The sequence below is a fragment of the Atta colombica genome, unplaced genomic scaffold, assembly GCF_001594045.1.
Source record: "Atta colombica isolate Treedump-2 unplaced genomic scaffold, Acol1.0 scaffold38, whole genome shotgun sequence".
Taxonomy (NCBI): Eukaryota; Metazoa; Arthropoda; class Insecta; order Hymenoptera; family Formicidae; genus Atta; species Atta colombica.
The window spans coordinates 5,030,564-5,044,895 of record NW_017259490.1 but is presented as its reverse complement, the minus strand read 5'-3'; the positions used below and the strand labels follow the sequence as shown (position 1 = coordinate 5,044,895).

At 32.1% G+C, this 14,332-nt stretch overlaps 5 protein-coding genes across 18 annotated transcripts in view; 1 reads left to right on the top strand and 4 right to left on the bottom strand.

Moving 5' to 3' along the window:
• The window catches only part of LOC108691006 (glutamic acid-rich protein-like), a 12,504-nt gene extending 10,926 nt beyond the window's left edge, over positions 1 to 1,578 (bottom strand). For 2 of the 6 annotated variants that reach the window (XM_018198607.1, XM_018198606.1), the window contains exon 1: positions 1,327 to 1,578. The gene's annotated coding sequence lies outside the window, so the exon portion shown is untranslated. The remainder of the gene's footprint in view (positions 1 to 1,326) is intronic. The other 4 variants (XM_018198608.1, XM_018198611.1, XM_018198609.1 and 1 more) reach the window with 3 other exon arrangements.
• Positions 1,579 to 3,425: 1,847 nt separating this feature from the next.
• On the bottom strand, positions 3,426 to 5,732 carry LOC108690863 (deoxyribose-phosphate aldolase). Its single transcript, XM_018198371.1, has 6 exons — positions 5,392 to 5,732; positions 4,862 to 5,119; positions 4,527 to 4,720; positions 4,288 to 4,432; positions 3,825 to 4,216; positions 3,426 to 3,758 (listed from the first exon to the last, which is right to left on the bottom strand). The coding sequence occupies exons 2-6, from the start codon at positions 4,905 to 4,907 to the stop codon at positions 3,426 to 3,428; spliced, it is 1,110 nt and encodes a 369-aa protein (XP_018053860.1). The 5' UTR covers positions 4,908 to 5,119; positions 5,392 to 5,732.
• A 125-nt stretch (positions 5,733 to 5,857) lies between these two features.
• LOC108690906 (putative ATPase N2B) lies at positions 5,858 to 9,698 on the bottom strand. Of its 5 annotated transcripts, none has more exons than XM_018198446.1 (8): positions 9,479 to 9,698; positions 8,676 to 9,070; positions 7,786 to 7,971; positions 7,453 to 7,694; positions 7,204 to 7,372; positions 6,977 to 7,117; positions 6,323 to 6,471; positions 5,858 to 6,270 (listed from the first exon to the last, which is right to left on the bottom strand). In XM_018198446.1, the coding sequence occupies exons 2-8, from the start codon at positions 9,051 to 9,053 to the stop codon at positions 6,111 to 6,113; spliced, it is 1,425 nt and encodes a 474-aa protein (XP_018053935.1). In that variant the 5' UTR covers positions 9,054 to 9,070; positions 9,479 to 9,698; the 3' UTR covers positions 5,858 to 6,110. The 5 variants fall into 5 exon arrangements, with proteins under 5 accessions (XP_018053935.1, XP_018053936.1, XP_018053937.1 ...); XM_018198447.1 differs by having other exon boundaries at positions 6,352 to 6,471; XM_018198448.1 differs by having other exon boundaries at positions 8,676 to 8,925.
• An 823-nt stretch (positions 9,699 to 10,521) lies between these two features.
• LOC108690934 (rab-like protein 3) lies at positions 10,522 to 12,713 on the bottom strand. The gene is made up of 5 exons (XM_018198488.1): positions 12,293 to 12,713; positions 11,508 to 11,717; positions 11,227 to 11,372; positions 11,028 to 11,150; positions 10,522 to 10,888 (listed from the first exon to the last, which is right to left on the bottom strand). Exons 1-5 carry the CDS (start codon positions 12,336 to 12,338, stop codon positions 10,709 to 10,711), a joined length of 705 nt encoding a protein of 234 aa, XP_018053977.1. The 5' UTR covers positions 12,339 to 12,713; the 3' UTR covers positions 10,522 to 10,708.
• A 248-nt stretch (positions 12,714 to 12,961) lies between these two features.
• Positions 12,962 to 14,332, top strand: part of LOC108690915 (general transcription factor IIE subunit 1) — a 3,102-nt gene continuing 1,731 nt past the window's right edge. The window contains exons 1-5 of one of the 5 annotated variants that reach the window (XM_018198465.1): positions 12,962 to 12,980; positions 13,246 to 13,308; positions 13,400 to 13,750; positions 13,824 to 13,990; positions 14,096 to 14,224. In XM_018198465.1, the coding sequence (XP_018053954.1) occupies positions 13,624 to 13,750; positions 13,824 to 13,990; positions 14,096 to 14,224 (423 nt within the window). In that variant the 5' untranslated portion in view covers positions 12,962 to 12,980; positions 13,246 to 13,308; positions 13,400 to 13,623. Of the gene's footprint in view, positions 12,981 to 13,001; positions 13,079 to 13,153; positions 13,309 to 13,396; positions 13,751 to 13,823; positions 13,991 to 14,095; positions 14,225 to 14,332 lie in introns of those variants that run through there. The other 4 variants (XM_018198466.1, XM_018198463.1, XM_018198462.1 and 1 more) reach the window with 4 other exon arrangements.

Here is a 14,332-nt window from a genome sequence, read left to right as displayed (position 1 = left end):
ATATATATATGTATATATATTTATATAATACAACACTTTCTTTTTACAGAATCCTAAATGTTACGTAATAATGATACAGCACGAAAGTCGGATACATGTTTTTTGCAAATTCCAGTGCTATTTTAATGTTGTTTACGAATGCGACCGAGGAAGCAAATAATCCTATATGTATATCCTGATGAGTGATAAAAATATGCGTCATTTAAAGAAGGGTCAACGATTCCGTGTTGTGCCAAGGTAAGATATGTCTAAAAATATAATCATAACTCTTAAATAGAATTCAAGCCGGCAAATAGGTTTTAATTGGCAAGTGAACAACATGTATGACGAAATCAAATATCATCAAATGATGATATATCTTTTTAATTTTGTTATAATTACTAAGTCAATATGACTGAAATAAAATTAAAATTTAATTTGCACAATGTTTCTTCTTTATAAATTCAAAATATCAAGTGAAATACGATAATAGATCTAACAAGTGCTGGAATTTTGCGCAATATATATATATATAATCGAAATTGTGATCTCGATTCAAATTTCGATTTATCTGCAATAATACAAGCATCTTTTAAAATTTTTAAAGTAAATCTCTGTAGAATGAAATCTTATTCCTAAGGATTGAAAATTAAGTCACTCTTTTTCAAGACTGACTCAATTTTCGATCTTTAGAGTCAGTAGATTCCATTCTAAAAAAATTTAGAGTTCACAGCGGAAAAATCGAATTCCTTCATCGAGTAACTCACAATTTTTGTTATACATACACGATTCGCCGGAAGTATTCGACTTTCAATTCATTTGCAGCTACAATTTAACTTTTTATATACGAATTATATACTTTCTAAATTTTTTTAATAGACTCTTATTCTAAAAAATAAAAATTGAATTAGTGTTGAAAAAGAGTAACTCAATTTTCAATCTTGAAGAGTTAGCTTTCGCTCTTCAGAGTAAGATTCACTCTAAAAGTTTCAGAGAGTAGTTTAAATCTTTCTTGCAAACTCGTAATAAGTAGCATAATCCCGACGGATCAACATCGCAATTTCTCCTTCCGTTTTACTCCCGTGCGCGCCTCACCGCGCCGACTCGCAAATCCGCGCTATGCCGAAGCGGAAGCGACGGTATCCGAATATAGAGTGTATGACGAGGTGGTCCCGTATATCGATGGTGTGATATATCCCGCTTGATGTCGTGTATATTACTTGCCGAGAAGCGGCGAGCCGAGCTTATCTAGTACAAGTTATCCAAGGCGAGTCGGGGGAGGGCTACTCGATCGGATGCAACGCGTGCCGCGTGGACGAGAATGTACGCGCGATCTGGGGGACTCACCGCATTCGCTGCATGACACGGCCGAGACGCGCGAAACGACCGCTGGAGCCGGGCGAGCCGTGCGACTAGTACGGAATAAAGCCGACGGTGACGGAAGGACGGGCCGTTACCCGGCGCAATGCGGCTGAAACGGTGTCACGACAAGCTTTGCCAGAGGGCAAGACGCACCGGAGCTTGCAAGCTGTAAATACTACACGAGAGGCATGAGCACCCGAAGACGCCGGCCACACGATCTCGCGCCGGCTCGAGGTCTATTTACTGATCGATCTATATTGGATTTGAGCCTCGATTTCCGGTGGAGAATTACGCCTCCGTCCGGACGAATCTGCAGATCCGAATGGATCCCAGCAAACGAGAATGGATTAAAATAGATTTTTTTCTATCTGAATGCGTATTTTAAATAGCGAATACTTTTTTTTGGATTTAATTGGATGTAATTGGATTGAAAAACTGCATTTCTTATTCAATTCAAAGTTTTGAATTGAATAGTATTCACAATTGTGTTTATGTGCACAGAAAAAGCTAATATTATTTTTAGATTGAAAGGCATAGAAATATGTTCCATGCAATTCCTATAAATGAATAAAAATCAGAATTGAAAAGCATTCATTTTAACATTCGTGAATATTTTCTGAAAATTTGAATCCATTTCAATTCATTTCAATCCATTCTTGTTTGCTGGAATTCTAAATAGAATAATGCTCTCGAAAGAGAAAGAATTTATATGTAATCGAAATATCTTCTATTCTCAATTGTATTGCAAAAAAATTCTTTATATTCAAGAATGAACTTCACATATATATCTTGAGAAAGATAAGAAAAATATAAATCTTAAATAATAAAAATATGACTATGTAATATCGGAATATTTTGTAGGGAATTTGAATATTTGTAGATTTATTATGAAAGTTTCTTCAATAATTGAAACTTTAGATGAATAAATTGAATTTCTATTTGCGAATTATTGTGTATATTTAAATTGAATATTTCTTTGAAAAAAAAAAAACTAACTTTCTAAACTTTTAAAATGAATCATACTCTGAAAAGTAAAACTTTTAACGATGGGAAATTAAGCCACTGTTTTTCAAAAATGCTTAATTTTTAAGAAACGTTTAAGTGTAGAGAAATTGTATTCGCTGCACTATGATTTTTCTCGTTTTTTGTGCATTTTATACGCATAAATTAGTTATATTTTGCATTTTGATACGTTTTGATGTAAAATATTTCTTATAATGATAATACATGAACATTCAAGTATTCAATTCCTAATAAATTCTCCCAAATTTGAACACTTTATGATTATCTGTGTGATTTTCATATCTTGATCATGTGTTATATCAGCTAGAGAAAATGAAATTGAGATGATTTTAACGAGACACTTGTATATTTACATGTTCACAACATTATGTGTACCAAGTATGTCAATTATATAGGATCTATTTACGGATTGATATATTTAGACGCATGGGCGTCGTGATATCACTCATTCTGACGTATTCTGTATTACTTATATGTTTCACACATGACGTAGTCTGAAAGATAAGGGATTGTGATAAAGATCATTTGACTCTCCCTTACAATTCAAACGAAACTGAGAGAAATGTACATCGATCTTGATAATTCCCCAGAAGAATGCGATCCTCTCATCTCATTGTGTACGTATGCGTGTGTACATCAGGATAAAGATTGAGATGTTTTTTTTAAGAATAAAACGTATTGTTTTTTTTAAATATATTTTTAATGCTTCAAATATGCTTTAACTATAAAAAAAACATTTAAAACATATTAAAAACATCAATTAAGCATGTTTTAAACTGTTTAAAACATGTTTTTTCTGGTGTACACACACACACACACACACACACACACGCGCGCGCGCGCATGCAGAGAGAGAGAGGGAGAGAGAGAGAGGGAAAGAGAGAGAGTGTTGATTTTAGCGCTTCGGATGAATTTTTTAATCAGTTAACTCTTGAAGCATCATGAAAATAAAATTTATTCACATTTATTAATACATACAAATTATTTTCAAATATATGATCGAAATTACGAATATATAAAAACGATATAAAAATATTTTATCACTATCTAAACCCAATTAATTAAGTCTCTTTATTTTCAACTTTATTTTTTCCTTTATCTTTATCTCCTGCATCTTCTTTATCTTTATTATCTCCTTCAACTTTATTGTCTTCATCAGCTTTATTTTCTCTTTCAGATGTCTGGTTTTCAGAACTATCTTCCAGTGGTCGTTGAATTGGCTTGTTTTCATATGTTTTGATAATTTCAGTACTAATATTTTGCAATAAACTTGATGCACCGATTCTGAAACGATTGCTTGTCAACCAAGAATTCCCTAATTCTTCCTTAATCAAGACCATCCATTCTAAAGCGTCTTGCGCAGTCTTAATTCCTCCGGCAGGTTTAAAGCCAGTCTGTGAAAATAAATTAAAGCTATATTATATAGATCTCGATTATCACAAATAATTAAATTGTTATACCTTTATTCCGGCTAGTCTTTCAAACTCTTTTATCGCTCTACACATAACAATTCCCGCTTGCAAAGTCGCATTAACTGAATCTTTCCCTGTAGATGTTTTGATGAAATCAGCGCCAGCAAATAGAGCTACCATAGATGTCTTATATACATCTTTCAAATTGAACAATTCTCCTGATGATATTATAACTTTTAAACGTACTGTCCTTTCGTTATTTTTGGGACAAAGTGCACGAATAGATATCAACTCTTGAAATAGCATCATCCATTGATGATTTAAAACTAACGATCGATCGATCACAACATCTATTTCTTGTGCTCCATACTCTATTGCACAACGAACTTCCTGCAATCGAGTCTCCAATGGAAATAGTCCAGAAGGAAATCCTGCTGCCACTAATGCAAAAAATATATTAGATAATATTGTTACATTCATATCAGGTCAAAAGAAATGTTTCATTTCTTACCACTAGCAACCTTAATTACATTCATTTTCTTCAATCTCTTTAAAGTAGTTATTGCGTCTTTTATTTTGGATGGATAAACACAAACAGCAGCAGTATGAAGTGGTTTATTCCATTGAAATGGAAGCTCCTTTATAGGATTTGCAGCCTGTAATATTAATTAATCGATTATATATTAATTAATCAATTATAGATATTATATACATTAAAGTAAAGAATAATAATTCCATGTTCCAATTTACATTTTCACACAATTGTTCTACGGTGCTACTTGTATCGTCGTTATTCAAAGTAGTTAAATCAAGGAAACTTATTGCCTTTAGTAACCAAGCAATTTTATTATCCTCTGTTATTGTGGTTGCTAAATAAGATATTTGTCGAACACATTTATTTACTGCTGGTTCATTAATATACGCCTCCAAGCTTGTTAACCAGGCTAAAAAATAAAATTGAAATATATATTAATATTTATATAATATACAATTAACTTTATATATATGTTGTACAAAAAAATAATAGAGATGCTTGCATGAAATAATATAAAATCAGAGAATTATTAATATAATTAATTAATTACTTTGAATTGCATCTTTCGAATTGAACTCTGGGAAACGATAATCCATGATTTCGGAAGAAAACTTGGATAAACTTATATGAAAACTATATTAAACTGGCAGACTGTGATTATCGTACACATCCAATGTCCCTGTTGATCCGTTTTCTTTTCTTCGATTTATCGGCTATCCCAGGTCCTAGACCTTTCTTAGTCTGATATAGCCAATGTTGATTTGTGTTTTCGTTTGAAATAAGATGTGCAATTACGTATTCTCCACTGCTACAAGTGATAAGCATGACAAGCACGATACACAAGAAGTATACAATAGATATAGAACTATAGGCACTCATAACACGTGGACATACACAAATTTTTTCGCATTTAGGACTAGAGATAACAATCGTTTCAAGCATATTTCTTGTATTTATTTATTTTCAAAAGTTTATTTTGTGTTTTTATATTGCGAATCAGTAACTGTTGGAAGAAATACATAAACTTTTAGAGTTATACACATATACACATACATGGGCACACACATTCATACAATCTACCTCATCGATAGACAGTGAGCTCTAATATACTGGAACACGCTTTCTCTATACTAAATTATAGAAAACTGCAACCTGGCAGAGAAAGGCAGGCAAATACTTGTCCTAACTCTTTCCTACTTATACAATACTAACAACATTCAGCAAATTCTCCTAAAAAAAAACAATACAATCTTTGCATCAGTGTCACCAATGTCTGTTAGGAATTGGGATACTCTCTTTCCTCAATAACTTTCGCTTCAATTAATATTTCACCTTACTGAATTCGTAGATAATTAAAATACCAATATGACCGATAGTCGATAATCAAATCTGCAAAAATATGACATCTGGTCTTGATATTATTGTGATGTAGCAAAGAAACGAATAATCAACAAATTATCAGTGCAAAATTTCATATAATTGAGATTTATATATATATATATATATAATATACACACAAATACAAACATATTTGCATTAGGGCAATTTTTTTGGCAATCAGTAAGATTTTTTGCACATAAATCATATAAATAATTAATGTTAGAGGTAATCTTCAAGGAACTTGCGTTCCCAATAAAATAATTTACGAGGTAAAATACTGAGAAAGCGCGAAAATTAACGCTTCAAGCGTAAAACGCACACCTGATGAAAACTTAAATAACTACTCGCAAGAGATCGTTTTATAAAAATTACAATCATTAACAATCTTTAGTTTTAAGTGAGTGGAAATTCATACGGAGCTACACAAATCTATTTGTACTAGTTTTAACATTATCATTATCTGTGGTGTTCCCACTGCTCCCAATACTGTGAGGTCTGCATCTCAGCCAGACGTGACACGGTACGATCAAACGCAAAGATTTCCTCTTCTCCAGTAAAGATGTTTGCCTTATGATCCTCCTGAAAACAAAATTAACATAATAATAATAAAAAATATAATAATTTTTCATACTTTTGCCTCATTATGAAATCAACGTCTACCGAGCCATGCGTAATCTTCAAATCATCCATCAGCATTCTTTTCTCATCGGTATATTCGGACTCGTTTTCCGATAAAAATAACTGTGTGTGTGGTACAGCCGCTGACATAACTACTCGTACCTGCAATTTAATAAACTTTCGTTAGTCACATATTAGCCCTGATAAAAAATATTTTCCGAATAACTTTTTAGAAAATTTTTCAGATTTTTTATATACAAATTAAAGACTTTTTTACAAATTTTTTTAGAATTCTGCATATACATGAATTTTGAAATATTCTAAATTTCTAAAATTGTTCTATAATTTTTCTATAAAATTTTATAAAATCTAAGAAAAGTATTTTTCAAAAATTTTAGAATGAGAAATCTTTAAATTTTTTAAAACTCACATATTTGAAAAATTCTAAGAAAAAAATGTAAGCTTTCTTAATATTTCTGAAGTTGCAATTTATATGAAAATTCAGAAAAAATTTTCATCCTATTTGCATTAGCCAAAGTTTTATCTCTTTTCTTTTATCAAAATTCTCTGTACTTATTATATAATTGATCCTCTTATTCTGTACTTATTATATAATGTCCCAAATCGCAAATATTACAATTTGTAATTAAAGCCGCATAATTCTTACCTTATTATCGTACAATGTATCGATAAGAGTAATAAATCGCCTAGCTTGAGATTTAAGTCGTAGGTTCAATTGAGGCATGTCCCTTATTATGACTGTATGAAAAATTTGACTCAACTGCAAATAATCGCTTGCTCCGAGAGGCTACATGGAGATCAATATTTATATTACATATAGTTCATAATCAACAGATAGAATACAAATACTACACAAAACAGAAGACCTCTCACCCTGTCGCACAATTCCTCGAAAGTGGAGTCCAACACCTGCCCGCAGGTTTTTCGAAAAGTGACATTGCGTCCTCTTATGGAAATCGTGCGCGGTCGTATCACGTCGTTCTCCATGGAACACAGGTATTTGAAAACTTTATCCACATCGTTCGTGACATCTTTACCTTTTCTTGTATAATTAAACGGCTTGTTAGACGGCGACAATATAGACAATTATCACAAAAATTGTACACATTAATTTCTACATACATGAAATAAATCTTCTTATTTCCGGATCCCGATTTTAATCTGTAATCTATCCCAGAGTCCAAATTACTAACGAGGCAGTGATCTTTCAGCACTTTTATAAATGGTACAAAATTTCCTCTTTGCAGTCCATTCTTATACAGATCATCTGGCGATCTGTTACTAGTCGCGACCACTATTACGCCATTATCGAACAGCTCCGTGAACAGCCGTTTCAATATCATCGCATCTGCGATATCCGTTACCTGCAACGCATCTGTTTTCATTGATCTTTTATTTTTAATTATACTTTACAAGTAATATTTGTTTTTTTTTTTAAATAATATGAATCTGAACCTGAAATTCGTCGAAGCACAACAGCCAAGTTTCCTCTGCAATGCCAGAGGCGACTGGAGGTATTGGATCAAAAGGTTGCAGCTTGGTGCTAGTCATATCTCGTACAATGGTCTTTTTTATCTCGTGCACTCTACTATGCACATCCAGCATGAAAGAATGAAAGTGGACCCTTTTCTTATTTTCAATCTGAAACATTTTTATTCGAAAGTATGTTACATTGTACTATGAAAAAATTTCATTTTTGTTCTGTACTATACATGGAAAGCCATAATGTGTGTTAATCTTCAACTATATACATATGGACTGCTAATGCCAACTTCATATCTGATATGACTTGCACCTATCATTATCTAAATGTATAAATCAAGAATCAATAATATATATAAAAATATTTAAAAGTATCTAAAACATCAATACACAAAAATATGCATTCATTATTTTACTAAAGATAGTTTGAATTTACATGGTCTGTCAAATTGAAAACGAATACAATTTCATCTTTATCTCCAATCGTCGGGAGAAATAAATGATGATAAATTCATTTCAGTTTAAAGTTAATATAATATATGAAAAGTATATAAGAGATACTAGCAATCTATGTACATTGTAGATGTCAATCAAGTGATTATTTATTCTGAACGATTTATTTTTATTCACTCTTCTTTTACTTTAACTTGTTTGTTTCAATTAAAAAAATCTCTTATGATATCATCGCACAATATCTATCTGTTACTTTAATAATAAACAACAAGTCATGCAAATTACGCAAGAATTGTTATCTCTGCTTTTAGATTGTGCAAAAAAAACATGTGTTGTCATGTTGAACAGATTAAGGTATAAATTTAGCTTTCCATGCACAGTGCTTATACATACAGCAACCAGAGAGATACCTGGCAACAATTGTAAAATAGGTCCATCAACATTGTTTTACCTCCACCCACTGCTCCGAAAATGTACAACCCTTTCGGCGCATCCCTCCGCTTGTTGTAAAACCATTTTTCCAACAGATTTAATTGTTGCGGCTTATAATCTTGAACTTCTTGGTAAATTTGCTGCAGGGTCTGTGCCACTTTCGTCTGGTACGTATCGTTCATCAGTTCGCCCCTAGCTATTTTCTGCTTTAAAATACTGACTGGTCCACTATTCAAGTTTATGTTTATATCATGAGCATAACTAAATTTCTTAATATAAATCATAGGTCGTACATGTGTCAACACATGACAGAGACTATTCGTACTAGCACATGTTTTTACAAAATGATAAGACATAATTATAGGAATATTACCTGGAAAGCAAAAAAGCCACCTATTAAAATGTATGATTCATCACATTACTCAAGTATCACACCTATATATAATATGCTACAAGCTTGGATGTATAGGTAACTTTGACTCCAATTAATTGACTACAACTAATTCAAATGACAGAATCACTTAAAATTAAATCTCCAACAATTACATAATTCGTCCTAATCTTCTTTTCCGTATAATTAAAATGAATAATTGTGTTATCAAAACAATATATGTATTACTTGACAAGTTAGCCATTAATAACGATTAACTTAATCGAAGTTTGGTCGAGGTCGCCCATAGTCTTAGAAATCTGACAGAATAATCCTTTCATCGATGTTATATTAGTTTTATATCTATTAATGTATAGATACGATAACCTTGAAAAAAAAGCAAATACGTACACGTGCCTGACCTAAATTGGACACACACATATGTGGAGAGCCGGATAGGTTGCACGTCACTTCACTTGATCTCACACTCACGACTAGAGTTGACCGGAGCGCGACATTCAGACAGAATTCCAAGTTGATCCTCAAAGTTTCAATACAGGAGAAAAGACCCGCTTTCCCCCGCTTCGTGACTGTCCTGGACTATCCGTTTAAACCATATGTGCGAATTATCCCGCGCACCTGTCACGCGCTTCTGCCGTCTGCATTCATTCGCTGGCGAGGGACGTGCGTTTTGAAAGATTTCATTCGCGCCTTCATGAAAGTGAATTCATATCATGAAGTAACTATCCCAGCAGTTGGCAGACAACTTGACCAATCCATGTCATCGGCATGACCGGCATTGTTCTGCACTTATTTGCTCTAGTAAAGAGGGTATAGTCAACGATATTACAAACGCTTTGAAGCGTTTTTTAATTGATCAGTTTATAAAATTCTTTCTTCTAATTGGTCCATTAAACGCTTAACTGTGTAGCGAGACTTTGACACAGCCCAAGAATACACTATTGATAGTCCACGATTATTTTATTTTATATTTTTTATTTTATTTTTTATTTTATTAATTGATCAATCATATTTATGCTCAAACGTAATCTTGCTTCGTAAAAGTTGGAGGTCGGTATATTTATAATTTCATTAATCGAAACTTAAATTCGTTAATTTTCTCGTTTAAAAATGCACAATTAATTCTTTGTATTTGCAAATAATATAATTGATCAATCGACGAAAACTCTTGTTTCAATTTCAATCCACAAGCTTTTCGCATTGTTGAGAAATCTTTATAGGATATTCTATATTAATTTAACAAAAAAATATAATGTATATATATTTTTATATAATTACATTTTGCTAATAACAAGATATTGAATAGATTATATAGCTCATGTTATAAAACAATTGTATACAATGCGACGTCTCTACAATATAGATATGTGAAAAATATATTGAATGCCTAATATATTTTTATCTACACTGCATTGATAGTTGTCTTTCTCTTTCTTTTGAACACATCTGACAAGATACTTCCGTGGGAAAATTAGGAATGTGGATAAGAAATGCGAGATCGATAGTCTTGCAATACTTAATTCGCGTAATCCTATAACACTTCATGTCACAAGAATAATTGTTCTGTATAACAAGAAATAAGATTGAAATCTCTTGAATTCTCAGTGGCACTCTTGGCATTCAGTCATTATGATAAAACTTTGGATAGATCGAAGAAGTATATAGTGGCGGCCTTCGTTTATCAGGACTGATCGCTTCTTTGGAGGAATAGTAACGTCTTTCGATAACTTTATCGAAGAATCTACTGAGCTTCACGGATGAACTGGAGCCTGCTGCCAAAGATCTTATCTGATGGCAATCCTATTACAATAAAGTATGTAAAACAGAAGCGTTAGTCACATGTTGATGAAAATTTTACATAATATACTCAATTAAATTTTAATTTTTTTTTTTTTTTTAATGATGTGTTTGGCAAGTCTCTTAGGTAAGTGATCCTTACCAAAAATATTTCGTCGGCACCACATTCCTCTGCGATGGTTGCGGAACGTCTGTGTATGTTGGATTTTACGAAATTAGAGTCCGAGATCAGATCAAATTTCGTACCAATGACTAAAATTGGAATCTAGAAATAAGTATTATTTATTATACTTATGTAATTTGATTAATATATCACAAATAGTTTGGAAAATTATTGCCACCTGCGTCGATCCCACAAACTTCTCAGGATCAAAATCCTCGAACTTGGATTTTGAGGAAGTCCCATCTTTACTTAAAACCTCCTCCAGCCATTTTTGCAGATTCTGCTGTGATTTACGATTCGTTAAATCGTGGACTAATATTATGCCTAGTTGTAAACGACATATATTTGTCGTTAATTCAACAATCATTCAACAGTTATATTCTGTCGCAATTATGCATTCGTATGTTTTCAAGGAAATATAGATGTTGTACATTTAACCATTATAAAATATGAGTATACCATTTGTGGGATTGTAAAATACAGATCTTGTGTTTTTGTGACTTTGGCTGCCACCGACATCCCATAGCTCGACAAAGTATCTTCTTTGATTTGGTGTACCTTCCTTGTATTCGTGTAATTTGACTTCTATGGAACAACCTATTGTCCAAGCAGGATTGCCGATAGGTTGCTGTTGGCATATTAAGTGTGTCAGTGATGTTTTGCCGACTCCTGCAATAATAAAGATATTTATCATTATTATATTTATCGTTATTATTTAAGATACATTTCTCATAAAAGTAATTCCTCTTACAACAGTTCACTAATCTGTACATATTAGATTTGTTTTTTATCACTGCACTGCTCTAAAATTTTCTTTCTCACTTTTGTCAAATATATAAAAACATTTAATTAAACCTACTCTTTTTAACCTCTTGCACATTTTGTTTTTCTTTCTTTTCTTTATTCAAAAAGAAAAAAAAAAGGAAAGATGAATTATGCAAGAAGTTCAGTTAAAAAGAAAGGACTAATAATTTCTTTTTAAATACAAAGAGTACTTATCAATTTAGTTATAAAAACAGTTATATTGTCACATAATTATACATAACCTAAATGTGTAAACATTAGAAATATCTTTGATATTAATAAAAATATTAACAATATATAAGCAAGAAATATCTTTATCATAATATTTATCCCAAGTTTCATTTGACTTCATTCAAATAAAATATTACAGAATATCGATAATAATTCAGAAAAAAGGATTATTGCATGTTTAAAATATTAAATATTTTTCTTATGTTCACCTGAGTCACCTACTACGATAATTTTAACTTTATCGATCGCCGCCATTGACAAATCTTATTAAAATTTTTTATATGTGAATTATTCGTGAAAATTTATTGACATTTGACAGTTTGACAGATCGCAGCCATCTAGCAGACTACTGTTGTTGACAGTAGTTCCACTGCCACGCAGTTTTCCATGCAACACGCATGCGCGTGTCCTCCGATGGAAAAGATTAATGGAGATATAAGGAAATATCATCTTTTTATTTTCTTCTTCTTCTTTTTTCAAACCTCTGTATGGATCTCTAACCTTTTATAAGCCACATGTGTTATTTGATCTAGTTTTTGCCTCTTCGGGAAGCAGAAGCACAACTTAATTTCTCTGATTTCCAAAATAATTTTCAAAATACTTCAGAGTTCTCTATCAGAGACTTCGCTCGAACGAAGGTATTTTTTTATTTTCCTTGTCAATATTTTCTTTCAAGTAGGGAAGATAGAGAGAATATTCTATTTTTTTAAAATAAATTTATATTAATAAAATGAACATTACAATGCTACCAAAGATCAATTTGTGAATAAATTTAATTTTCCTAGGGATTTATTCGAGGAGCAAAGTCTACGCATGCGCAGTCGCGCGACTAGATGCTGGCAGACGCGTTCTCGGAATCGCACGTATTCCGCCGTGGTGCATCATGCGGCGCAAATGGTGTAATACCGCGATTGCGGGATTTTCCTGATTCTAACCTAAAGACACTCTAAGACAGTCGTGACATAAATTCACTGCGTATCAACGGATAATATTAGGTCTATTTTTATTGCTACACTCTGAACCAGTGCAATAAGTTGAAGTGAAACAAATATACATTTGTTTCATTCAACTTATTGCACTGTGTGTACCAGTTCAAAAAGTGTAGCAATAAAAAACAGACCTATTGTATTCTTGTGATTTTTCCAACATTCCTGAAACGTAGAGTGCCGTTTTAACTCAAGATATAACGAGAGAAGAAGGAGAAAAATAGATCATTCTGATCATTGTAAGAATTCGGTGTAATATTTGTATTCATGAAGTTTTTGTCTTTTCCATTTGTCGATATTTTATAAAATATTTTTTTTTTAACAAAGTAGATCTGATTTCTAGAAGAAAAATGAAGATACGCTTACAATTTTACAAGCGATCGTATTTTTGGAGAATGCGGTGCTTATCGTAAAGTGCGCTTGACATGAAACTGTGAGCTTAGTCTGTGAACGGACAGTAAACATAATAATAACGATTATAATTATTATTGGTAAAATTATTGTTATTCGGTAACGATATCGATTGTTAGAAAATCATTTTCATTACCTGAAATATGAGCGTCGAGGAGAGACTTGTCACTGAGGTACCTAGTAGTTTGAAGAAACTGGCACGTCTTGTTGTACGTGGGTTTTACTCGATTGAAGATGCTTTAATTGTAGATATGCTGGTTAGAAATCCATGTAAGTAATTATATACTGATTTAGAAAATATTTCATGTAATTGGAATAATATTTTATAATAAAATACTACCAGGTATGAAAGAAGATGACATTTGTGAATTGCTTAAGTTTGAACGCAAGATGTTAAGAGCCAGGATATCCACATTGCGAAATGATAAGTTCATTCAAGTGAGATTGAAGATGGAGACAGGGTCAGATGGCAAAGCACAGAAAGTTAATTATTATTTTATTAATTATAAAGTAGGTAACGATTCTCTTAACTTATAAAGTGATTACGATTCTCTTTAACTTGATGGAAAATACTAGCAAATGAAAGAATGAATGAAAAGTGTGTCTTTGTTTTAGACATTTGTAAATGTGGTGAAGTATAAACTCGATTTAATGAGAAAGAGAATGGAAACTGAGGAGAGAGATGCAACTAGTAGAGCTAGCTTTAAGTGTCCGAGTTGTTTAAAGACATTTACTGATCTTGAAGTAAGTATGGTAAGCTTGATGTAATCTTAAGAATTGAATTAAGAAAATTTCTTTTTTAAGATAAAACAGTTTTTATTCTGTTTTATTATATTATAATTAAGATATATA